This window comes from Falco cherrug, chromosome 11 (genome assembly GCF_023634085.1).
Source record: "Falco cherrug isolate bFalChe1 chromosome 11, bFalChe1.pri, whole genome shotgun sequence".
Taxonomy (NCBI): Eukaryota; Metazoa; Chordata; class Aves; order Falconiformes; family Falconidae; genus Falco; species Falco cherrug.
In genome coordinates, this window is record NC_073707.1 from 5230111 (window position 1) to 5253309 (window position 23199).

Here is a 23199-nt window from a genome sequence, read left to right on the forward strand (position 1 = left end):
TGGGCCCCCTCCTCGCTGTGTTGGCCAAACTCTCCAGCACTGATTAGGAGAGAGGTGGAGGGAGGCATGGCTGCTGCTTATTTAGGGCATGACCTTGTTATTGAAGGAGGTAATTAAACCTGCCTGGGACATCTTTGCTCGTTAGCCAGCTCCCTGCTGCTGCACCAGCGCTGGGAAGGTTCGTCAGAAGGACGGCAGGGCCGAGCCTGGTGGCTTTGGCGTCACCACTGTTAATGATTTGCCCACTGCCAGTTTCCAGCGCACCTGCCACCGCTGATGGTGTGTTATTTCGGAGCTTGGCCAGCGTCTCCTCCTGCCCACTTGCCAGGGCGGCGGTGGGGACCCGGATGGCATGGCTGGGCTGATGGATCCGGGGTTGCTTGGCTTGCAGCTTGGCTTTGGGCGTGAAGCTGGCTGGGCAGCAGCTCCAAGGTGCTGTTTGAGGGCAGCGGGGTCAGAAACTGAGCTGGGATTTTCCTTGGCTATGTTTAAACCTGGCAGGTCGCCAGGGAAGCCAGCCGAGGCAAGGGTTAACCTGCCGCAGTGCAACCTGTGCTCCTCCGCAACCTGTGTGTACACCACCAGATAAACCACTTTCACGGTTTTCTGCTCCAGCAACCCGGGCTAAAATTAAGCAGGCTTAGGAGGTGTTTGCAACCAGCCGGGGCGGGGGAGGTGGCGGCACCTGGAGCCTTTTCCCTGGGGGCCTTTTCCGGAATTCTGCAGCTCGAGCCCCAGCTTCTGATCCGTGACTTGTCGCGTGAATTTTGACAAACCCTTTTAGCTAAGCTGATGCCGGGGCATGGAATAGAAGCGTCATTTCTTAACAGCTGACCTGTGTGCTGCTGGGAGTCCTAGGAAGGCTGGGACCCCCCAGATCACAGAGCACAGGCTGGGCAGCTCACGGCTGGGATGGACCGTGGTGTACAGGGCTTGCAGCACCTGGGCAGGGAGGTCCGGCCTCTCCCAGCCTGTGGGAGGAGGGAAACTGAGGCAGGAGATGCAAACGGTCCCCACCTCTCCCTTGGCACCCTCTCCCGGGGGGTTCGAGCAAGGTGCCTCGGCAGCTGCAGGGCCCCCAGCCCCGGCGACGGCACCTTCGTGCCGCGGGCGCTGCTCCAGGGCTGCCGCTGCTGACTCAGGGCTTTTCCCGGCCGCTGCTGCGGGAGCCCCGTGACCCGGGGGGGGGGGGGGACGGACCCCGCAAGGGGGGCGGCAGCGGGGTGACAGGCTCTGCAGAAAGCCGGCAGCTGCGGGAGCCAGCGTTACCCCGTCGCGGGGCAGGGGACGGAGGGGACACCCCCAGCCCAGACGGACCCGGTGAGTGCCTTTGCTTTTCTCCGTGCGGTGTTTGTGCAGCAAAAGCTCCTAATTAAAACGGGAGAAAGTCGCCACCGGCTGCTCCGGCTGCGCCCGGGCGTGGGACGCCCACCTCCTGCGGCGAGGACCCGGGACGTGTAGGAGCTGCAAGGGGGACAGCTGCCCGCGGCGGCACTGCTGCTGCCACCGGGGCACGGCACCAGGGGCTGCTCGCGCCCTGCACCGCGGGGGCAGCCCCGGGACCCTGCGCTGTGCACCCCAGGTTCCCCTGCAGGGGAGGGGGCTCAGGAGCGGCAGGGGCCGCCGCACTCGAGGCAGCAGAAGCGGGGGGCGAAATGTCCCCCGAACGCCCGCGAGGAGCCAGGCTGGCCCCGGGGTCCTGGCTGTGCGGAGATGGGCTCTGCCCCCCCAACCCCCACTTGACAATGGGAGCAGGGAACCCCAGATCCCACCCTGCCCTTTGCTGACTGGCCTCGGTTTACCAGAAACCCCTTTTGAAGAGCATCTTGAAGATGAATTTAATTTTATGTTGAGGTAGCCCAGGTCACCCTCTTTGGTGGTACCCAAAACCCTGTCCCACCTTGGAGCGGCGGTGACGTGCCACTGCAGCAGCCCACATTCAGCCCCTCTGAACCCCAACCCTGCCTGTAGCAACCTGCCCTCCAGCCTGTGCTCCCAGGGGAGGGTTCCCCACCCCAAGCCCACCAAGTTAAACCCCAAACCCCTCCAAGGACAACACAGCTCCCAGCCAGCACCCCCAGCCATGCCCAGCAGCTGCCCCTCCTGCCCCTTCATCAGCCCGCCGGGGTGGGGGCTGTATCTTTCTGCCGCAGACACCATGGGCTCCCGGCACTTCCCTGCCCGCACCGTGCTCTTCGAGAAGGAGCCCAACGGCGTCACGTACCGCGTGCCCGCCCTGCTCTACCTGCCCTGCGTGGCCAAGCTGCTGGCATTTGCGGAGGAGCGGCTGAGCGTCGACGATGCCCACGCCAACCTGCTGGTGCTGCGCCGCGGCACCATTTATGGGAGCTACGTGGAGGTGGGACAGGGGACGCACCTGGCATTGGGGGGGACACGGCAGTGAGCGCACGGCGACAGACGGGTGGTTATCCTCCACTGCTCATGCGTGGCACAGCTGAGCTCCTGGAGGCACCCACGGGGGAGGGGCGGCTGGGTCAGGCGAAGTGTGGTGGTCCTCACCCCTCTTCATCCTCCCCGAGCAGTGGGAAGACATGCGCGTGCTGGAGACAGCGACACTGCAGCACCACCGGTCGATGAACCCCTGCCCGCTCTACGATGAGTTCACCGGCACCCTCTTCCTTTTCTTCATCACGGTGCTGGGCAGGACGCCCGAAGCCTACCAGATCATCACCGGCCAAAATGTCACCCGCCTCTGCTGCGTCACCAGTGCTGATCAGGGCCTGAGCTGGAGCACGGCCACGGACCTGACGCAGCAGGTCATTGGTGGGGCCATCAAAGGTAGCCCACTGGAGAGGGGTGAGGAGTGGGGAGGACAGTCAGCAGGAGGGCGACCATGGGTTTTGGCCTCCTACAGCCACCCGTGGTGTGGCTGGAGGTGGCTTCAGGGTAGGAAGCCCGCAAGCATCAAATAGTGGTGTGGAAGAGGACCTCAGGCAGAGGGGAGGGGGATGGCAGGGGTATCTGTATCACTTGCACGGGGGAACAGAACCGGAGAGGCCCCATAGCTACGGACAGGACTATGCGTGAGGACAGCCAGGCAGCACTGGGCTCTGCTTCCCTGTCACCCCACCACCTTGCTTGGCTGAGCCAGGGAGATGCTCTGGAGACCCTTCCATGCTGGGCAGGGCAGGGGTACCATGGAGGCTGCTCTTCACCCCCATCCCATCTCCACTCCCCAGACTGGGCGACGTTCGCGCTGGGTCCCGGGCACGGGATCCAGCTGCGGTCTGGCCGGCTGCTGGTGCCCGCCTACAGCTACCACATTGACTGCAAGGAGTGCTTCGGCCAGCTCTGCAAGACCACCCCTCACTCCTTCACCTTCTACAGCGACGACCACGGCCAGGGCTGGCGCTTTGGGGAGTTCATCCCCAACCTGCAGACAGGCGAGTGCCAGCTGGTCTCGGTGGATGAGGAGGATGGCTCCAACGTCCTCTACTGCAATGCCCGCAGCCCCTTGGGCTTCAGGGTCCAGGCGCTCAGCACAGACGATGGGGCCGTCTTCCATGGGGGGCAGCTGGTCCAGCGGCTGGTTGAGCCCCCCCATGGCTGTCACGGCAGCGTCATTGGCTTCCCTGCACCTTTTGTGTACGTCCCCGCTGCCCCCCAGGACCCCATGATGCCCTTCTTGGGCTCAGTGCACCGGCTGCTCCCTGGGATGCTCTCGGAGCTTCGGCACCTGCCCGCCCAGCGGGCAGCGGGTGAGGAGCTGCCTGCTGCAGCCACCGGCAGCCACCGTGAGCCAGCTGAGCCCAAGGAGGGCTGTTCTACCCCAGGGCATCGTGGCCATGCCCCTGCCATCACCTCGGTCCAAGGGCAGCCGGCAGCAACCCCCCACCCTGCTGCCTTCTTCCAAGCACCAACATGGGTCCTCTACTCCCACCCCACCAGCTCCATATCGCGGGTCAACATGGGAGTCCACCTGAGCACCTTCCCCAGGGACGTGGAGAGCTGGACTGAGCCGTGGGTCATCTACGAGGGCCCAAGCGCTTACTCGGACCTGGCTTACATGGAGCTGCCCTACAATGAGGCCTCCATCTCTGGTGGCCCAGCCATTGCTTTCGCCTGCCTTTATGAGAACGGGACACGTTCGCCGTACGAGCAGATCTCCTTCAGCATGTTCACCCTGCACGATGTGCTCCAGAACATCCCCGTGACAGCCACTGTCCCCCAGCGGGACCGCAGCCCCCTGCGCCGCAGGAAGCGGGGGCGAAGGAGCTGCCTCGTCTCCTAGTGACCCTCAGGATGGGTCTCCCCACTCTCCCAGCGCCAGACCCCAGGGCACCAGCCCAGTGCCCAGCCACTGGGGTGCCCACAGCCTGGGGTCCTGCCGCTGGCCAGCCAGGCCACATCACACAGAAGCCATGTGCTACCTGCCGTCCCCAAGCTGGGTTTTATCTCATTTTTATGGCTATTTTTAAATTATATAGTAGGTTGGGCACAGAGGCTTGTGCCACCAGCCCAGCCCCAGGTTCCTTTCAGAGCACGTGAGCCACCCCATGAAACGCGTAACGGGGGGCAACAGCAGCAGTGCAGGGAGAAGGCAGCCATGGGCACCCCGTGCCACACACGTGTGCCAGGTGCCAGATAGCGGGGCATGATGCTCCAGCTGCACCACACCTGGTGCTACCACCCTGCTCCGAGGGGTTTCTTCCCATGGTCATAAATATTTATGTTCCTTTTTGAATTACTCCTTTTTAATGATCCTGTTCAAGCCAGTTCCTCTTTTCCTCAGTGATGTCTGTGCTGGTTTTGACTGGGATGGAGTTATACGTGTTCATAGCAGCTGGGATGGGGCTGTGCTTTGGGTTTGTGCTGAGGACACTGCTGGTCACACAGGGACGTTGGTTACTGCTGAGCGGCGCCTACACAGAGCCAAGGTCTCTTCTGCCCCTCACCCCACAGCGAGCAGGCTGGGGGGCACAGGGAGTTGGGGAGGGGACACAGCCGGGACAGCTGACCCCAGGCATATCCCATACCCTATGGCATCGTGCTCAGCGATAAAGCTGGTGGGGAGGCTGGTGGGGGTGCTGCTGCTCGGGGAGAGGCTGGGCATCAGTTGGGTGCTGGTAAGAAAGTGTTTTCAGTTGCATCACTTCTCTTGGCTTTTATTTCTCTCTGTTATTTTCCTGTTCATTACGAGTTATTATTATTTTATTTCAATTATTAAACTGTCTTTATCTCTACCCATGAGTTTTCTCACTCTTACCCTTCCGATTCTCTTCCCCATCACGCCGGGGGGGAGCAGGCGAGCGGCTGCGTGGGGCTCAGTTGCCAGCTGGAGTGAAACCGCAACAATCGCCCAGTGACTGCTGAATCTGGCGGGTTGCTTAGTTTTGTAAGCTGCCGCAGGCATTGCTGCTTTCGTCTGAACCTTACCAGTCTGGGGGGCAAACATCCTCCCAGCACAGGCAGGTTTGGGGCCGTACTGATGCTCGCTCAGTCCCTGTAAAGGTTTGGGGGACACGGGGGGTGTTGACACCGGTGACAGCCCCTGTGGGCGCAGCGATGGGTTCCAGGGCCAGTGGGGACGAGTGGCTGCTCCTGACATCTGCTGCACGCACGAGCGTGCGTGTGCGTGAGTGTGAGTGAGTGAGTGTGTGTGTGTGAGTGAGTGTGTCTGTGTGTGCGGGTGCACTTTGCGGGGCTACACCTCGATTCCAGCACTGCCTCTCCCAGCACAACTCCATCCCTGCCCCCCAGACCCAGCTGGAACCCGGCTGGGCTCCTCTGGGCCCCTTCACCTCTCCTGCCCCTTGCAGGAGACAAGCACCAACACCAGCTGCCCTAAATACAGATCGATTAACGAAAATAAGTTAGTGTTCCAGCTCGTATCTCTGTAAATTCCACCGTGTCACGTTTGCGCCCAGGCAGGTGGAGGCTGACCAGGAGCAGCCGGGGAAGCTGCTGGGCTTGTCCGGGGATGCCAGGAGCCAGTTACCTCCATCGCTCAGTGGGCTGGTTTCCAACCCCAAATGGACACCAGCCCCCAGGGCACCCGGTCCAGGGAGGAGGAAGCAGCATCAGCTGGGCAGAGGGCTCTGCGCGGAGGCAGCCCTTTGCCCACCAGCCCCACACACGCTGCTTCAATGCTTCATGCAGGCTGGGGGGCCTGTCCCCCATGGGGGACTCTGTCCGTCTTGCCCAGGGCTCTTGCACTAAGCTGATATCGCAGTTCGTGCCATCCCCCCACCATGACATTTTCCACCGGCCAAGGGACACCCGGGGATGGTACCTCCTCCAAGTGCCAGCCTCCTGGGACCATCACAGGTCCCTACTTCCCCTCGCAAAAGCCACAGAGACACCCGAGGCAGCCATTGAGGATCTGGAGGGAGGCCAGCACCATCTCGGCAGCGCTGATGAGCAGCAGGAGGGAGAAGAGGACGACATTCCAGGCCACAACACCCTCCGGCTCCAGGCAGACGCTCCAAGTGCGATGATCATACAGGTAGTTCTCTACCCTGGGAGACGGGAGCGGAGGAGACGCAAGACGGTGGGTCAGGAATCACATCGCTTTGTGCCATGGAGCCATGTCCCAGACACCCTGTCCTTTACCCCAGGGATGAGAGGGGCCAGCAGGGGACGGGGATGGGAAGCACCGTGCAGAAAGCTGTGGGAGGTGAAGACCTCTTGAGTTCACCAGCAGCAAGCCCACCCACCCTGCTCACCCTAAATAACACCAACTTAACTAGCAATAAGCTGACGGGGCAGCACTGGCAGCTCAGCCCCGCTGTCTCACCTGGTGCCAGGCTCCTGGCCGCTGGCATCCAGGAAGGGGTAATCCCAGAGGGTCCCGCGGCCGTGCTCGGAGGCGTTGTAGAGGCAGAGGGGTCCGTTGGTCAAACCCACCCCGGAGAGGACAAAGCAGGCGGCAGCGCCCAGGAGTGCCAGCTTGGAGAGCACAGCAGAGATGAAAGCCTGTGGGCAGCACCCGGGGAGGGCGGCGGGGGTGACCAAGAGTCAAGTGGGCTCCAAAACGCGGTTGCACGTTATCGGCAGAGTTTGGTAAGGGGACAAAACTCCCCTCCCCTTCACCCCCGGGGGCTCCAGCCCTGCAGAGCCGAGGCTGAGGATGGAGCCATTGCTGGGCCCTTTTGAGGTGGGCAGAAGCGGCAGGGAGCTGCCTCGTGGAGCCTGGTGGGGCAGAGCCTGCACCAGCGTGCACGGGAAGCCCTGTCCTCTGGGGAGGTGGCACCACTGTGGGGCCGGGGGAGAGGGTCACCCCGCCACGTCCCACCATGGGGCCATGGGAGAGGGGGATCCATGCCATGTCCCACCATGGTGCTGTGGGAGAGCGGGCACCCTGCCATGTCCCACCCTGGGGCCACCCGCCACATCCCGCCATGTGCTGCTTGGGGCTGCTTTGGCACGGCGGTCCCAGCGCTGCCTTACATTGCGACGGGTGCCACAGTCGGAGCAGCCGGCGCATCGCCACCCCACCGCCGTGATGTGGGTCGCTGCCAGCAGCACCTGCAGGAAGGGAAAAGCAGCTGGAGGATGAAGGGGAACCACTGGCTCCATCACTTTGTCCTCGCTCCACAGGCACGTGAGGAAGGACGCGGTGCAAACCGCAGTACTCACAGCGATGCCGCCTCCCCAGACACCCGGCATGACCTTGGCGAGCTTGCTGATGTGCCCCTCCACCAGGTACTTCAGTGCCCCACCGGGGAAGAGCAGGAGGATGTTGGCTGCCACGGAGAGTGTGCCCAGCACCAGCAGGCACAGACCCACAATCCGGCTGCACTTCCCCACGCACATGGCCACCCTGTAGAGGGACAGGGAGGAAGAGGAGGAGAGGAAGAGGCTGCCTTCAGCCCCGCGCTGCCCCGTGGCTCCCCCACCCTGAGGCCACCTCGGCTGCAGTTGGATGGGAGTTTGCTGGTTCGTGCTTTCGGGTCCCAGCCTACCCCACCGGCACTGCCTCACTTGAGAGCAACTTCCAATGGAAATCTGGTTTTCCCCACCGCATCTAATTACTTAAATATTAACAATAAATTCTACATTAATACCGATCTACTGCCACCAAATGGTTTTCCTGAGGCTGAGTTATTTTATCACGGAAGGAGAAGCCCAACTTCAGACCTGCCAATATTTCTTTGCCAAATGGGCAAGGGAGTTTCAGACAACAGCAGGTCCCACATGGAGCCTCGAAACCTGTGTGACCCATGGGGTCAGCTCCTCCAAAACGCTCCTGCAGGAGGAGGCCAGCCACCACAGCTGCACAATGGCAGGAGGGAGCCAGGGAAGGGTCAAAATCCTTGCGCAAGGACTTGTGAAAGCACCATCAGCCTCAAACCAAATCCAACAGCACCTCCATCCCCCTCACGCGCTAGTCCTATCTGGTCTGAATATGCTGAAACTAAATAAAGTTAATCAGACAAGGTTATCCGCCATCAATCGGGGAAGCCATCCAGCTCCACTGGCATTTTATTATCAGTTCACCTAGAAAGTGCCTTCCCATCTCCAGGTGACACCCGGTCGAAAATTCTTTCTCCTTCTTCTGTACCTGTAAGATGGGGGATGTCCAGTGGTCGCTCCGGGATCACTGAAAACAACCTGGTTTGCTGCTGTCCCACCTTCCCAGGTTTCTTCTATCCTGTGTTCATTTTTGCTTCAGGCGAGTTTTATGTCCCCGGCGGCTCACAACCTGTTTTGTGCAAGCTCCCTGAATCAAGCTGCTCCTCGCACCCGCTAATTTATTTTAGGTTTGCTCTGGCTTTGCAGAAGCAGAAGCAGACAGGCGCTGTGTGGTTGTTTCCATAGGAAGAGCTACCTCAGCCCTCCTCGTGCACGGCACCAGCGATGGGGAGGAGCGGCTGAAGCCGCACATCCAGCCCCCACGTGGGCCAAGATGCTGGGGGGGCACAAGCCCAACGGCGCTTTGCATCCCTGCAACCTTCCAGAGACCAGCCACGCCAGCGCCGCAGGCTGCGGGTGCCAGGGAGAGCTGGCCATGGAGAACAGGGTTGCAAAGCCCCTGCACGGAGAGGATGCGAGCCAAGAAGCCCAAGGTGGACCAGCAGCTCCACCCACCCGGGAGCTTCACCTCCACTCTGCTTTCTCTCCTCCCTGCCTCGGTTATAAGGAATTCAGGGCCTCTTGCCCTCACTGCTGTCCCACCTGCAGTCCAGGGACGGTGCGTGGCTGTCCCCACCAGAGCCACGAGCATCCAGTGTTGAGTCCCATGCCCCCACTTTGGAAGACCTTATAGAACAGCTCTTGCTCCTCTGGAGCTCCCGCGTGGGCTGCTTTCACCAGCCAGAGGCTTTTGTGGTCTTCTGCCAGTCTCCCCTTAACCTCTCCAAGGACTTTCCTTCCCCTCCCGTGCTGCCCCCTCCCCGGGGAAGGCAGGAGGTCTCCTGCCCCCAGGGAGCTCTCCGCGGCTCGCTGCCCCCCAGTGCTCCCCTCCTCCAGCAAGAAGCAAGTTTGCATTAGCTGCTTGCTTCTGCCTCAGTCAGTGCAGGCAGACAAAGCCCTCCGTGACGGGAGGTAAAGCAAAAAGCGTAGCTGAACCAGTCTCTGTTCAGACACTCCAAAGGAAGACTCCCTTCCTGCCAGCATGTCTCCACGGCCACAAGCAAGGGGATTCAAGCAAAGCCCAGGGAGCCCACCTTCCCACCTTCCCAGCTTACCTGGGAGCAATGCCACGTGGAGCCAGCAGCGTCCACCCCTCGGATAATCCCTGTCCTGGAGGCATCGCCCATGGGTGACTATTTATGACGGCCCAGCACGTGCTCCACATCTTCCTCCTCCACCCCAATAGCCACCCACTGCAATAGTCATGATCCTTCCCTCTCCCACATAGTGGGCGGCTCAAAAGGAAGAATGACTGTCCTGGCCGAATGAGCCAGCCTCTGCCGGTGCTGCGGCTGACCCGTCGGCTCGATCGTGCCCTCTTTCACTGGCAGGAGCCACGAGCCCACCAAAACACACACAGCTTCAGATTTTAAGGCTTCAGATTAGGGCATGTCTGCCCTAAACGCCTTGACCACTGTGCCCAAGTAGCAAACACCGTTTGTCCTGGAATGACCTGCAGTGACTATGTAGGGAGAACATTTCCCTTTCGCCTCTGCAGCCCTCTCCAAATGCTAACACTCTGTCACCATGACACGTCCACGTCCTTCACCAAGGGCTTCTTCCATCACATTTCACCTTATTTCCCTTGCTGTGCAAGAGCTTTGTGCGTGGACGCTGAACAGTTCAGGTTTGCCTCTTCTCATTTTCACCCACAGGAGGGAGCACAGCAGTATTTTAATAAAAGCGTCTCAATAAATATTCTCGTGTCTCAGCTGGTTCCTATCTCCTGCCCTTTGCTTCTTTGCAGATGACCCAGCTTTTCCCCCAGGTGTTGAGCATACCCCCATTACGTATATAACTCATGCCTTGGTGGTAACGTGGAGAGAGAGCAGTTATTTCTGGATATCTTAACTACTGCAAGTCAGACACCAGCATTGCAAAGTCCTGTGTGGGGTGCCCACGGCTGGCAGCTGGCACGTAGCGGGGGAGCTCCCCTGTCTCCATCCAGAAGGTCTGACTGTAGCAGCTCCGTGACAGGAACAGCACCGGGAGAACACGACCACTGTGCCTGAGAACAGGAGACAGGGAAGCTGTAGTACAAAAAGTGGCAATAATGGGGTGATTTTTATGGCAGAGGAGCTGCAGGCAGCAAAAGCAAAGAGGATTGCTCACGGGCCATAAAGGCAAAAGAACCTTCTCAAAAAAAAAAAGAGTTGGGAGAAGGTTCATGTTCCTCGTGCGCTTATCATGAGGACCTGAGGCACATCAGCTGCTTGGGATGTCACCTTCCCTGTCTGCAACAGCCGCAGGAGACAAAGCATAACCGCAGTTTTCTTATAACCCTGATACAGCCTTGCTCCAATACAGTAAATAAAAAAAAAAAAAAAGAAGCAACTGGAGTGCTACCTTTTGGGTTGTCACCCAACTTGCTGTACCTCGGGTAACACACGAGTAGCATTTGCCAACAAGTTTCAAAGTGGCTTTTGCTGCTTTCAAAGCAACGAGTACAGGAGTGTCAGGAACATAAAACCTGTGCTAAGCACAGCACGCCCGTCTGCTGGAAGAGATAGAAAAATGGAGATGGAGCCTTTGAGGGCCACATGGAAAAAGATGAACGGGTGAGGCTGGGTTACATCAACCAATTCCGTTTTTCTAGGAAAAAAATAAGCTGAGAGAAACAGATTATGTGAATAACGGTAGTTCCCCTGAAGGAAAAATCAGTTTGCACCAGCACACAAACCCCCATTTTATTGTTAAATGAGACAAATTGGTCTCTAAAAAGCAGCCAGCAGCAAAGCAAAACATGTCAGACAGCAGGCTGCTGAGAACAATCCAGGTTTTCCTTCCTCTCCTGTTTTTTGGGTTGTTTCTTTTTTAGCTTGACAGAGAGGAAGTGTTTTTCACTCTGTTGGAAGAAAATGTGTTGCAACCTCATCTTGTGCCCTCTCTACGTCACGGCAACCTGAGCTTCCCACGTTGCCACACACATGATCTGGTCAATCATCTCCCCATGCCATCCAGCGCGAACGTCAGGGTGAATCTCTTCCCCGGGATCACTGATCTTCCCCTTACACCCAGCCCAGACCGAGACCATAATAGGAATAATAATAATAATAATAATAAAAGGCTAATTTTAACCCCGCGCAGCTTCCCGAGCACCGTGAGCAGCTGCATGCTTCCCTTTCTCACACAGAAGCCTCAGCACGGCAGCTCCAGCGAGTAGCCGGCTGCACCGCGTGGTGCCAGGCCAAGTGACGCTGGCTCGGCACGGTCCTGCTAACGCCGCCTGTCACCGCAGCGCAGCCGGGCAGGGCCTGGCCGCCCTCACCCCAGTTCTCTCGTGCCACTTCACCCCGTTGCACTCAGAGGTTCTGCGCTCTGGTCCACAGATTGCGGGTCACGTTTGGCGATGGCTCTTTCTGAGCTTTTTATAACCCCTGCAGCTGCTCTGGTAGCCACGCTCCCCTGCTCTTTGCCGGCCCGAACTCCTCTGGGGCTGGGGAAAGCGCGTGGCAGGCCAGGGATCACGAGTGGTTTGGCTTCGAGGAGCATCAGAGAGGCTGCGTTGAGTCTGAATTGGCACGATCAGATCATTCTGCACCAAACCAACCTCCAGCTCCATCCTGTCTGGAGGATGCTCAGCATGGTTCAGTGGTCTCTCCCACTCCTCCCAGTAGCATCTGCAAATCTGTTTCTGCCACCAGTTAGCTAAGACTTCTCCCAGCTCGGGTGCAGGCACGTTCATGGCCAACAGTGACGCCCTTAGACAAGCCCTGCACGGAGTTTGGGGCTAGAACTCCAACTGAAGAAATACAACACAATGCTGCTAGACAACACAGCATTTGCTTTAGCTTCCCGAAGAATTTCACCTGATTTAACACTTCAGATGGGATAAACCAACCCAGTGACAAGTTGGAAGGGGTCTGCAGAAAGGAAAAGGATAAAAACAAGAGGTATCTTGGGCCTGTCCTGTAGGTCCTTGATCTGTGGACTGTGATGAAAAACTATTTCCGACTCAGCTGGAACGGGAAATATTTTCCTCAGCTGCACAAAGAGATCAGGCTGCTTTCCGGCCTTGAGAGGCGCACGGCAAGTCCTCGTCACAGAAACTAGAACTGTCCGATTAACTTGGCGAGAAGGAGAGGCACACACACCAAAAACTGAAGAGAAAGTCACTTCCAAGATACTCCTGGGAAGGAGACTAGACCAACTGCCTTCTCCTGGGCTCCCCTGGGGGTCGGAGCCTCTGGAGGGGGCATTAACCACGGAACCTGGACAACCTCCTTTGAGGAAGCTTTGGGTTGGGATAAGGCGAAGCAAGCACATCTGCCCTCCTCTCCAAGGCACACTGGAAAGGAGTCCCAATGAACTCCTTGAATGTTGAATGTGGCATGACTGCTGGCATAGTCAGTCACCCTGTTCCGTAACTTTCTGGAGAGTTCCGGGCAGGACCGCGGGGATGACCTGTGATCACTCCTCTGAAGCTTGTTTCCCCACTGTACCTGCCAAGGACTCGTCCAGAAGGGACTCTGTTCGTTGGCATTTCACAGGAGGCCATCACAGGAACACCCCAAGAAGCCAAAAAGACAATTCCTGAAGTTAGAGGCTCCGTCTTGACAACCCCTGTACCAGAAAGACATCGACAGTTCAGAATAAAAAGCCACACTTTCCCCGCTCTTCCATTGGGAAGGACGGAAAATCCTATTCCTGACTTTTTATTCATTTTCATAAAGGTATTTTTCCAAACAAGGTACCCCAAGTTTGTCTCACTTCAAGGTTTTGTAACCTCTGGAGCGGGCTGAAGCTTTCTCGTGCGAAGCAAGCAGCTCGCTGCAATCCACAGCTCCCGACGCCCGGCACCGCGCTGCAGACGGGCTCCCAGCCCAGGCAAGCCCTGTCCCTGCTGCCTGTGAGCACCCGGAGCTGGTTTCTAAACCAGCACGCGCTGCGGCTTCTCCAGCTGAGCTGCAGCTTCTACTACTTGTTTTGTAGAGAGTCGACGCAAATAAAAGCTGCCACAGCCTGGATAGGAAGATCACAAACTTTCCCAGGGGTTCAACAGCAGCTATGGCACCTGGACCTACTCTGCCAAGGCGAGACTCACAGGCCAGGAGGCAAAGGAAAAAGCTGAGCACCCAACCCGACAATTTTATTGAAAAGTCAGATACACACGCAGAGGGGGCTCGGCTTGATTTTCTTTCCTTCTACCCCAATAAACTTCAGGAAAAACTCAAAACTCTCCATATAATGCAGGGACAGACTTTCATCAGAATTAAAACAACAACAAAAAACCCCAAACCACCCACCCAAACCCAAAAACCAAGAGATGAAGAAAGCTACTGAAAACAGTTTTATTTCCAGGATCAAATATTACAATAGGACATTTACATATATTTATAAAAAAATGCAGCAGTTGTGTATATAGATCAGAGGTTTCCTTGAGTTTGGTCCCTCCCAGCACACTGAGCTGAAATCTGCCAAATTAATCCTCTCCCTCCTCCCATATGAAGTCACCGTCATTGAAGAAAGTGACTATGGTAAAAACCGACGGGCAACGTCCTAATTTTGAAACTGTTATGTTCACCAATTAGAGGGAACTGCCTCATTTTTAAAAAAATCACCTCTCCTATAGTCTGCTGTCTCTGATGAGGCACCATGTCTCCGAGTCAAGTTTTACTCAGATGTTCTTCATATAAATCCGTTCTATAAAATAGCACCTCGCCCCCCTGCTCCATCTACTGTCTATCCTCCTATAGCTTGAGGTCTCAGGACCATGTAACAAGCAGTTAGAAAATTGCTTCTCTCTGTCCTGCAGACACTCACAGTAATCAAAGACCGACCGAATCCCAAACGTCTGCACTCACTCATAAGATACCCATGTAAAACACCAGAAGATAAAACCGAGCCAAGCTGAGGCACTGATGTTACGTGCCGAATTCTCTGAATAAAAACATGAGTGTGTGTGTGTGTATGTACATACACATGGCTATATTTATTGGGAGCAGACAGACACTAAGCATCTCACGGACAAGAGGAGACAGGAATAAAAGTCATCCTGTACATCACCACAGAAAGGGTGTCCATTAACCTCGCCGGCTCAGGAGCAGCTAGCAGAGCATGACCAAACTGCGCCAAGATCTTGGGTTGGGACAGAGAAAACCTCAGCAAGACGGTCTTTGCAGATGTCAACCAAAGCCGGTCATCAAACGTGTTCAGACAAACCCCAAACCTGCGACTGCGGTATTGCCAACAGTGCAGATCGCCAGCACAGGGCTCAACACATGACATCTGTTTTGCCTCTACAACAGTAGCTGTTCCATTTATAGAAAATAATTCCTGTTCAAATAAATAAATAGAAAGGCTGGAAGGAGAGGAGAGGCGGCACTCCCATCTATCAAAACCGCTAAACAAGGCACACCCAGCCTTCGCGGGACTGAGATTTTCTGCTTCACCCACCTAAAGCATATCTCTGCTATCCCTTCTCCTCTTGACATACAGTACTACCTATTCTTACTAACTTGACTAGAAAGGGACTGAACAAGGAGAAAGTTGTGACATTTACTAAAAACTAAGGGATTAAAAATTACGGGGCAAGTTCCTGAAATGACATGCATCTTCCCATTCCCGCAGACGTTCTCACATGGGTCTCTACGTTATCTGTTTCTAGATGTTTAGAGAACACAAATACCACCTTTTATGCATCCCTGCAGCATTTGCTACCTAACGAAAGGCAGCCTGAGTGATGCCTTGCCCCCAAAAGAAAACCGCTTTTAGTTTAGCCCTTGTTGCTCTTGAATCCCTGCGAATAAGCTCAGTGCTCTGGCAAGAACAGAAATTTGAGAAGGCAGGCCCTTCAGCAGTGAGGTTTATTTATTGAAACGTAATAAAACCAGCTGCCCATTTCTGCAAGGGTACAAACCACAGCACCAGTAAAAGTGGAAACTGGTATAAGCTGGTGCAGGTGAGTATATAAATTTGGTAGTCTTTAAAAAAATGAGGCTACGAAAGTATTGGACCACATGAAACACAAGCTGTTTGCAGCAGCGAACAACGGACGTGCTTTACAGACAAGAGGGGTTACTCTCCTGTAATGGCAAGGGAGCAGATCTAGTGAGCTCTGGAAAGTATGCGGATGTAAAATTGCTGTTTAAATCCACCCAGGAACAATGGTACCTTTAGACGCCTAACTATGTTTTACAATGCTGTTAGGCACACACATGGACATTTCTTTAATATTGGTGTTGTCAACTTACCTTATTTATCAAGAAGGGCAACATACTTCAGTCCACGAACGTCAGAAAAGTAAAAACCGCAGACCTTAATTCAAAGCTTAATGAAAATAATGCAAGTACACCCAGAAATGTTTGGCATGGCCTTTATCTGCTCTCTGTGTGTCGAAAGGGAATGCTGTGAGGTTGAAGCTGGCCTACCAGCTTGGCATAAGGGTATGTATCATCAGAAAGACCCGAAATCCTCCTCTGGGCCTCTGAAAGATCACAAGTGGGAAGCCAACAGTAAATGTGTCAACAGCACCTGGCAGGGAAACCCAGTGCTCATTTTGCCTTCCATTTCTGAATACTGGCTGGACTGTGAGCTACAGTTAAGACATTTGAACGCCAAAACAAAGCACTGTTAGATGAAGAGCACATGCAAAGGAAACTTTGCCACAAGCAGCAAGAAGCTACAGCTTGAAACACGTTCGCTCTCTTCAGCTTTCTACCCGGAAAGACTTCCACTGCCTACATGCACTTCTGCTCCTTCAAATTCATGGCAGTCCTTGCAACACAACACACAAACTGTGGCCAAGCAACATCCACAGGAAGCCACAAACCACAGCTTTTGGAGGATTCTTTTTTTTTTTTTTTTTTTTTTTTTTTACTTTGTCCTTCACATTTCAAAATCTTATTCTGCAATCAGAGATTTAAGGCTTTTTTTCCCCCAACCTTGTCAAAAGCAATTTGAACTTCAGAATTAACACCTAGAAGCAACTATAACAAAGGCTCTTTAGCAACAGAGCCCAACTAGCTTACACCTTCACGGCTGCAAGCTGTCACAAGCAGAACTTAATGTTTTCAGCAACATTCCTCCGAACTCCAAAGGGCTTCAACATGGACGAAGATATGAAGAGGTTGAATCCTGGCTGGTCCCATTTCTTAACAGCTTTCAGCCAGCGCAGCACAGCTGACTGACGCATACGCTGCAGCACTGGTTTTGTTTTGAGTTGGGAAGAAGGAACAGCCACATGCAGAGATGCATATTCCTTAAAAGTTGTTTCCTCTGCCTCCTGCTCACAAACCAAAGCAAAAGAAGACTGACACCCCACCCACCCCTACATTGCACAAGAGAAACAAAACAAAAACCAGGCTTGTAATTTCTTGGAACAGAAAAAAACTACTAGAAACTGAGATGGAAGCAAAATGCCATTTTCAACATAAACCTTCAATTTCACATTCTTCTTTTTCTGTTAGGTTATAAAAAGATTAGGTTTTTTTTTTTTAAAAAAATAAAGCCTCAGGAAAGAAAATAAAAATTAAGCGAGAGCGTAAAACCTCCTGGTTCCATTACACCAGCAGCCAAAACCATTTACCATGCTTGAGAGGCATGTTTCTTGATGGCTTAAAAATAAACCTGCTGCAGCCAAATGCGATGTTTGCTTCCCCGTGAGAGAGGTCAGTGAACGTAACAAAAGCAACTAAAACCTCGGGCTCCTAGATTTGGTTTGGATAGCAAGGTAAGTGTAAAGTTACTCCTTTCCCAAGAGCTGAGCAGAGAAGAAAGGAGCTGTCAGCTGCCCACCGCTCCGTGGCTCACACCCTTTGCTCTGGAAGAGGGGTAAGAAAGGACGGGTCACAGACTGGGAGCGCACAGTGCGCTCTCTCCAGCAGCAGAACTGATGGAAGAAGTTCAGGCTCTTGCCCCCTGTGCAGCCCCCCCCTCTTCCCCACTGCTAATACAGCTGTTATTTTATGTCAGATTGCTTCGACATATCACAGTCTAGTCCCACCCAAACTGGGGAGGGGCAGGGGGAAGAAGAGAAGCTACTAATAAAACAGACCTGGGCCGTTTTCTATGTCTAACTCAACTGCTAGAAAAATTGACGTGAAACAACGTTCCCAGAGCAGATACAAACCCAAGCCTGCCCAAATCCAGTTGGCCCTCCACCACAAACACAGCCAACCAGCAACAACTCGAAAGAGGAACCACTGGAACCACAAAGGCTCCCTGCCTTACGCTGGAAGAACAGGCAGGACAGCAGGGAAGGTCAGCACGCTCCCATCCTGGCCTGCCCGAGGGACGCAAAAGGACCATGGCTGTACAAGTGCCGAGCACTGCATCCTGTTGGCAGCCTGCTAACCAGAGAAGATGCAACGAGTTTCAAGGCAAAGACTATCAGAGCGAGTTACTTCAACTCGACAGATGAAGCTACTCAGGGAAGCATTAAGACCTACATGGAAAGGGTTTCCTTTTGTCCCACGCTCTTGCATGCCCAAGTTTAATTCGGTTATCCTAAAAACCACAAAGCATCCTTCAGTCTGGAGGTGCCAGTGCTGCTTTGCAGACCAGACACCAACATCCCTCCCCACCACGCAGAGGGAAAGAAAGCCAACTAGCTGTCAAGTCTTTTTTTTATGACAGGTGTTGCCCAGAGAGTCCAAGATTGTTACAGTATCCTGCCACGTTCCATTGGAATTCACATTCCAATGCTGGGAAGCAGCCTCCACAACAAGGTCTCTTTGCAAATGAAAAATGCCATCTGATCTCTCATTAACCATTGATCAGGATGCTGCAATCAGATTTTGCTTTCCTGATACTGCATCCTGCAGTAGAAAAGCAAAATAAGCTTTTGCTTAGAGGGGAAATCAATTTATACAACTGTATGATCATATGAAAAACCTCAATTATGAGCAGAAGACAGCTGCGAGCTAGTATTACCATGGGGAATGCAAGACATTTTCTGTGATTTCCTACATTTAAAGACTCCAAAGTATACAGGCTAATACAAAATTAAAGGCAAAATTTCTTGAAAAGTTTTAGTCCATGGTTAACTTTCTGACCACTAAGTCTTTTTCTTTAACAAGTATGATCACCTGACGGTTGCAGAACAAGATGGCAGCTATGGCAGGTCTCACGTGCTTTCTTCCTCACCGATGAAGAGCATGCTGAACTGAGTTCTTAGTTGTAAATACACAAATCTGCCATCAGCCTCAAGGACGGCCGTGTAAGTTAAGGTACCTACTGTAACACCAACCGATCACCAGCTCAACGTCTAGAGAAGACACCGGAAAACTAGGGCACTCCGCACAGCCCAGCGTACACGCAGGATACGCCTGCATGGCGCCTGGTGCCGGCTTCCAGAGCCGAAAACAAAGCCTAAAAAAGGAGGGGCTTTCCATACAGCCTTCCAGATTTAGAGGTAAGTGATGGCAGATGAACAGGAAAACAGAATAAAAAGCAGCCTAGAGCACTGAAGTCACCAGACTGTGAAGTCTTTTTATAAAGCACTAATTTGTTCCACAGTTTGACAAGGCTGTGTATGTTTTTAATTAATGAGAGAAAACCCATTTAGGACTTGCCGTCTTGCTGAGCTGCAGTCGGTGCTCTAACACCCCTGCAAAGCTATCCACTCCTGGGGAAAACAAAACACCACGCAGAGGGAAAGCAAGCCAGCTAGCTGTCAAGTCTTTTTTTTTTTTATGACAGGTGTTGTCCAGAGAGTCCAAGATTTTTACAGCATCCTGCCACGTTCCATCTTAATTTGCAAAATCCTGAGAGCAAGTAAAAGAGAGACACTTGGGGGCTGTTGGGAAGAGGACAAATGGAAACCCCACCCCCACCTACTTCTACCAAGGAGTCAGTTCTGCTGCAACAGCGGACACGCAGCGTTCCCTCTGGGCTGGGCAGTACATCCCATACTGTGTATAGTTGAGGGGGGGCGGAATTTTGGTTAGTTGGCTGGTTGTTTTACTGTGTTCACTGGCAACATTTACAGCAGGAGGAAAACATGCTCGCAATTTAGAAGCCTTTAAATTAGATGGGGGCAAAGTATCTCACCACAGCTCAACCCAACTCCTTCCCCAAAACCAAGTTCTTGCAGAGTGCTAGGTAAGCAAACCCCCGAGGAGGCTGTAAGGTTAATGGAGACCTTTTGCGTAGAGAATCAGAACAAAGGAAAGACTGTACTGAAGATTACACTCTCTCCTTACAAAGAGATGACTCGGTGCCTTATCACACACTATTTTCAAAAATAAATTAAACAGATTTAGGAATAGCAGCAAGAAGGGTGTGTGTATTATGGCCAGTCCAAGCCCCAGCATACTGGATACACAGATCATTGTTTTACTTTATTCCATGAAAACAAAGGAAAGATGTTCTTCCCAATGCTCTCCGCAGGGCCCAAGCTGAGGAAGAAAATAAAACTTTGAACACTCATTTGGTCACTAGAGCAGAAGGGAAGAAGAGCGAGAAGGACCAGCCAGCTGCCTGCCTGATTTCAGCACTGCAATCCTATGACCCTCAACTGCATATTTAACGAGTTGGTGTCCCAGGCAAAAAGGAGAGGGGAGGAAGGCTGGGAGAACTCAGGCCACGGTGCTAATTCCTTTCCTGCACAAAGACAGTCTCTTGAGGACACAGGCCTGCCTCCTGTAACGTGATCTCATAGTCCAGGTGGGAGAGTTTCCTTCGAGGGAAGTTGGTGAGGAGTTCAAAGCGTTCATTGGGGTATCCTTTTGACTGGACATGTTTCACAAGAGCCTAGAAGGCAAAGAAGTGTCACGTAAGTCAAAACAACACAAAAGAATGTGAAAAAAAATCCCGTTTTCCTTTAAAAACAGAACTTTGTAATCACAAAGGAAATTCTGCATGTAGTATAGACCCTCTTTTACTCCAATATCTAATTTGGCCCACACAAAGTAAGAATAATCACAAAAACTAATTGCCAAGTGATCCCTTATCTGATTCTTTAACCAGCATACATAATAGTTCATTTAAGTCAGTTGAATTCCGTATCACATGTTCAAGTCACAGTAGAGTAAGATTTGCCAAAAAAAATCCTTAAATGCCCCAAAAGAGAAGCCCCCTCACTTTATCAGACATTACCCTTACGCCAAACCTAAAATCCACCAAAAAAGCATCTTTGTGAGGTAGCACTGACCAAAATAAATGCAGTATTTTTACCAGTTTTTTTCCTGCCTTCAAGAAGCATGAGGGTTCGAGGTTGTTTTATTTTTTGGGGTTTTTTAAAGCTTTCTTCAATTAATTGACTTCTCCGCCTACAATGGCAATTGGGGCAGGACATAAAGGGCATTGGGATAAAGAGGTATCAGCTTCAAAATCCAACAAGCAGACGTATCGGGAAGAGCTAATGTCCATGCTACGACGGCAGAGACTTCCCAAGCTCATCAGGAAACACAGCAGATGAGAGTGTAAAGTATGAATAGACAGCGATGGAGAAATGGGGTTTGGCAGAACAGCAGGGGATACAGCAACAGAGCAAGACTCAGGCAGAATGAAAAGTTGTAGCTTTTCAAAGAGGGGAAAAAAAGACGATTAGTACGTAATAAAACAAAGTGTGAGAAAATAAGGGCATTCCAACAATACAGTTGACATAGTTTTGTCGGCAACTTACGCCAGCAAATTAAGTGTAAGGAGGTAAGCTAGCAGTATTAACCTTCCACTAGTACTAACCATTCCACTAGCTTGCCCTCACTATTTAGCTGCCACTTTGGGACCACCGCAACCCAGCACACAGAAAAAAGTGGTTACAAACAAGCACTTGGCACTTACTGCCACAGCTCACGGACAAGGAGCTCGGGTGGCTCTTCATTTTAGTGTCTGTGTCCTGGTAGGAAAGCTGTCAGTCATACGGTGCTGACATGACCCAGGATACAGACTCCCACCACAGCCTACAGCAAGGAGCTGGAGGAAGAGGTCAGCTTGTTCTGCTGCATCAGGGAAGATAAGCAGACAAGGAGTAGGATGTGGAGAGCAACACTGCAAGGGCAAGTACTGATGTCTTGCAGCGCAGACAGAATGGGATGACCAGAAGTGAGACACAAACACAGGGAGGACTGCAACTTGCAAGATAAAGCACCCTGGAGACCTGTGGCAGCAAAACAGCTGCTCTCCTCTCATTTGGAAAAATAAAATTTAAAAAAATCCGTTGAGAAAATGATATAAAGTCTTGGCAATAAACGGGGAGGACAAGGAAGTTCCACCGGCAAACAAAACTGGACCCACCGGTCCTACTCAGCAGGTCACAACCAGCAGGGAGAAGCAGTGCATGCTGGTGGAGGGGATCGAGTCACCCAAGTGCCGACCTAACTCCGAGTCTTGGAAGTCTGCTGCTTGACGAGATCCAGGCTGTCACGGAGAGACTGTCAAAACTCATCTCAACACAAGTCTGCGGTGTGCTCCTGCAGCAGCGACAGGAAATCCAAACTGTGTAACAGGAGTATTGCCAGCGGATCAAGGGATGCAATTACACCACTCTGCTGGGCCACGCTTGGAATACTGTGTTCAGTTTTGGTCTCTCCACATGCAAAAGGAACAAAGAAAAACTGGAGAGGATCCAGTATAGGAAGTATAGGACATGCCTTGGTACATGAAGAAAGGTTGAGGGACTTGGAGTTGTTCAGCCTATAAAGGAAAAGGCTTGGCGGGAATATCATCAGTGTTCCAATACAAAGATGATAAAGACACTTCTTTCACTAAGATGCACGGTAACAACACACACAAGTTGTTCCAGGGGCAATTTCACCTGGATATAAGGAAGAAATTCTTTACCACGTACCATGACAGAAATTAAATTTTGGACCAAATTGCCCAGGGAAGTGGCACAACGTCCCTGGCTTTAAGTATTCTAGACTCAGCTCAAGAGGGTCCTGGATAACCTCATCTACAGCCCTGCTTTTCAGAGGGTTAGACCAGATGATCTCCTGGATTCTTTTCAACCTGGACTTTTCCAATATTTAATGATTCCATTCATGAACAGCCAGGGAAGTACCTGCACAGAGATTTCTTCCAAATTCATCAAAATCCACACACAAACCCTTTGGTATGAGGAGACTGTTGCCCAAACCTCCTCTTTTACCTGGACCAATGTCCAACAGGCTTTGCAGATTACAATGCCTGTACCTGATGAGGAACCAAAGTAAGCAGTTTTTACTTCCTTTTCAGGCAACAAGGATGATCAAAATTCCTTTACAAACCATTGTACTTAAAAAGTCATTCAGTTAAGTTTACTGCCCGCATCTCCGAGCGATCCCATTAAAAGGCCAGTCTCTCCTGCCCACCTTACACTTGGTAAATGAATGTTACTCGGGCAGCCAGTCAGCGATGAAGGGCTGTGCTGCCGAACAGACTGAAGTCAGCTTACTTAATTGCACACAATGAGCAACTGCTTCTATAAAAAGGTAGTGTTGCCTTTTCTTTTTTGCTTGGCAGGGGCAGGGGGAAGGATTATGGTAATACTGGAAGCATAATCATATCCTGAAGATACAGTGCGTAAAGAAGCACTCTTGCTCGGTAACAATGCAATGATTAAAAAAAAGTTTTAAAAAACAGCCAGCCATTGGTGGGAGAGCAACATCATATCATCAGTTAAAACTTCTGAAGTGCAACTGTCTCCTTAAACAAATTTTTTATAGTTCTGGACAGCTTTAA

At 52.8% G+C, this 23199-nt stretch overlaps 3 protein-coding genes across 6 annotated transcripts in view; 1 reads left to right on the forward strand and 2 right to left on the reverse strand.

The window, feature by feature from the left end:
• Positions 1–1203: 1203 nt before the first annotated feature.
• On the forward strand, positions 1204–6272 carry NEU4 (neuraminidase 4). Of its 3 annotated transcripts, none has more exons than XM_055723455.1 (4): positions 1204–1320; positions 2154–2359; positions 2544–2799; positions 3201–6272. In XM_055723455.1, exons 2-4 carry the CDS (start codon positions 2159–2161, stop codon positions 4250–4252), a joined length of 1509 nt encoding a protein of 502 aa, XP_055579430.1. In that variant the 5' UTR covers positions 1204–1320; positions 2154–2158; the 3' UTR covers positions 4253–6272. The 3 variants fall into 3 exon arrangements, with proteins under 3 accessions (XP_055579430.1, XP_055579431.1, XP_005437206.3); XM_055723456.1 differs by having other exon boundaries at positions 1228–1320; positions 2119–2359; XM_005437149.3 differs by having other exon boundaries at positions 1247–2359.
• Positions 6273–6292: 20 nt separating this feature from the next.
• On the reverse strand, positions 6293–13749 carry TM4SF19 (transmembrane 4 L six family member 19). Its single transcript, XM_055723462.1, has 5 exons — positions 8525–13749; positions 7600–7783; positions 7411–7488; positions 6758–6936; positions 6293–6479 (listed from the first exon to the last, which is right to left on the reverse strand). The coding sequence occupies exons 2-5, from the start codon at positions 7774–7776 to the stop codon at positions 6293–6295; spliced, it is 621 nt and encodes a 206-aa protein (XP_055579437.1). The 5' UTR covers positions 7777–7783; positions 8525–13749.
• Positions 13750–13872: 123 nt separating this feature from the next.
• The window catches only part of UBXN7 (UBX domain protein 7), a 31163-nt gene continuing 21836 nt past the window's right edge, over positions 13873–23199 (reverse strand). Inside the window, exon 11 of one of the 2 annotated variants that reach the window (XM_055723457.1) lies at positions 13873–20289. In XM_055723457.1, the coding sequence (XP_055579432.1) occupies positions 20128–20289 (162 nt within the window). In that variant the 3' untranslated portion in view covers positions 13873–20127. The remainder of the gene's footprint in view (positions 20290–23199) is intronic. The other variant, XM_055723458.1, reaches the window with a different exon arrangement.

What these genes read in the sequence shown, in the direction of transcription:
- NEU4 (XM_005437149.3), top strand. Translation starts at nt 2,084, where the DNA reads ATGCCCAGCAGCTGCCCCTCCTGCCCCTTCATCAGCCCGCCGGGGTGG. An exon ending in TTTATGGGAGCTACGTGGAG is followed by an intron (nt 2,360 to 2,543) that starts GTGGGACAGGGG and finishes CTCCCCGAGCAG; the next exon opens with TGGGAAGACATGCGCGTGCT. An exon ending in CATTGGTGGGGCCATCAAAG is followed by an intron (nt 2,800 to 3,200) that starts GTAGCCCACTGG and finishes TCCACTCCCCAG; the next exon opens with ACTGGGCGACGTTCGCGCTG.
- TM4SF19 (XM_055723462.1), bottom strand. Translation starts at nt 7,776, where the DNA reads ATGTGCGTGGGGAAGTGCAGCCGGATTGTGGGTCTGTGCCTGCTGGTG. An exon ending in TCTGGGGAGGCGGCATCGCT is followed by an intron (nt 7,489 to 7,599) that starts GTGAGTACTGCG and finishes CCCTTCCTGCAG; the next exon opens with GTGCTGCTGGCAGCGACCCA. An exon ending in ACTGTGGCACCCGTCGCAAT is followed by an intron (nt 6,937 to 7,410) that starts GTAAGGCAGCGC and finishes TGCTGCCCACAG; the next exon opens with GCTTTCATCTCTGCTGTGCT.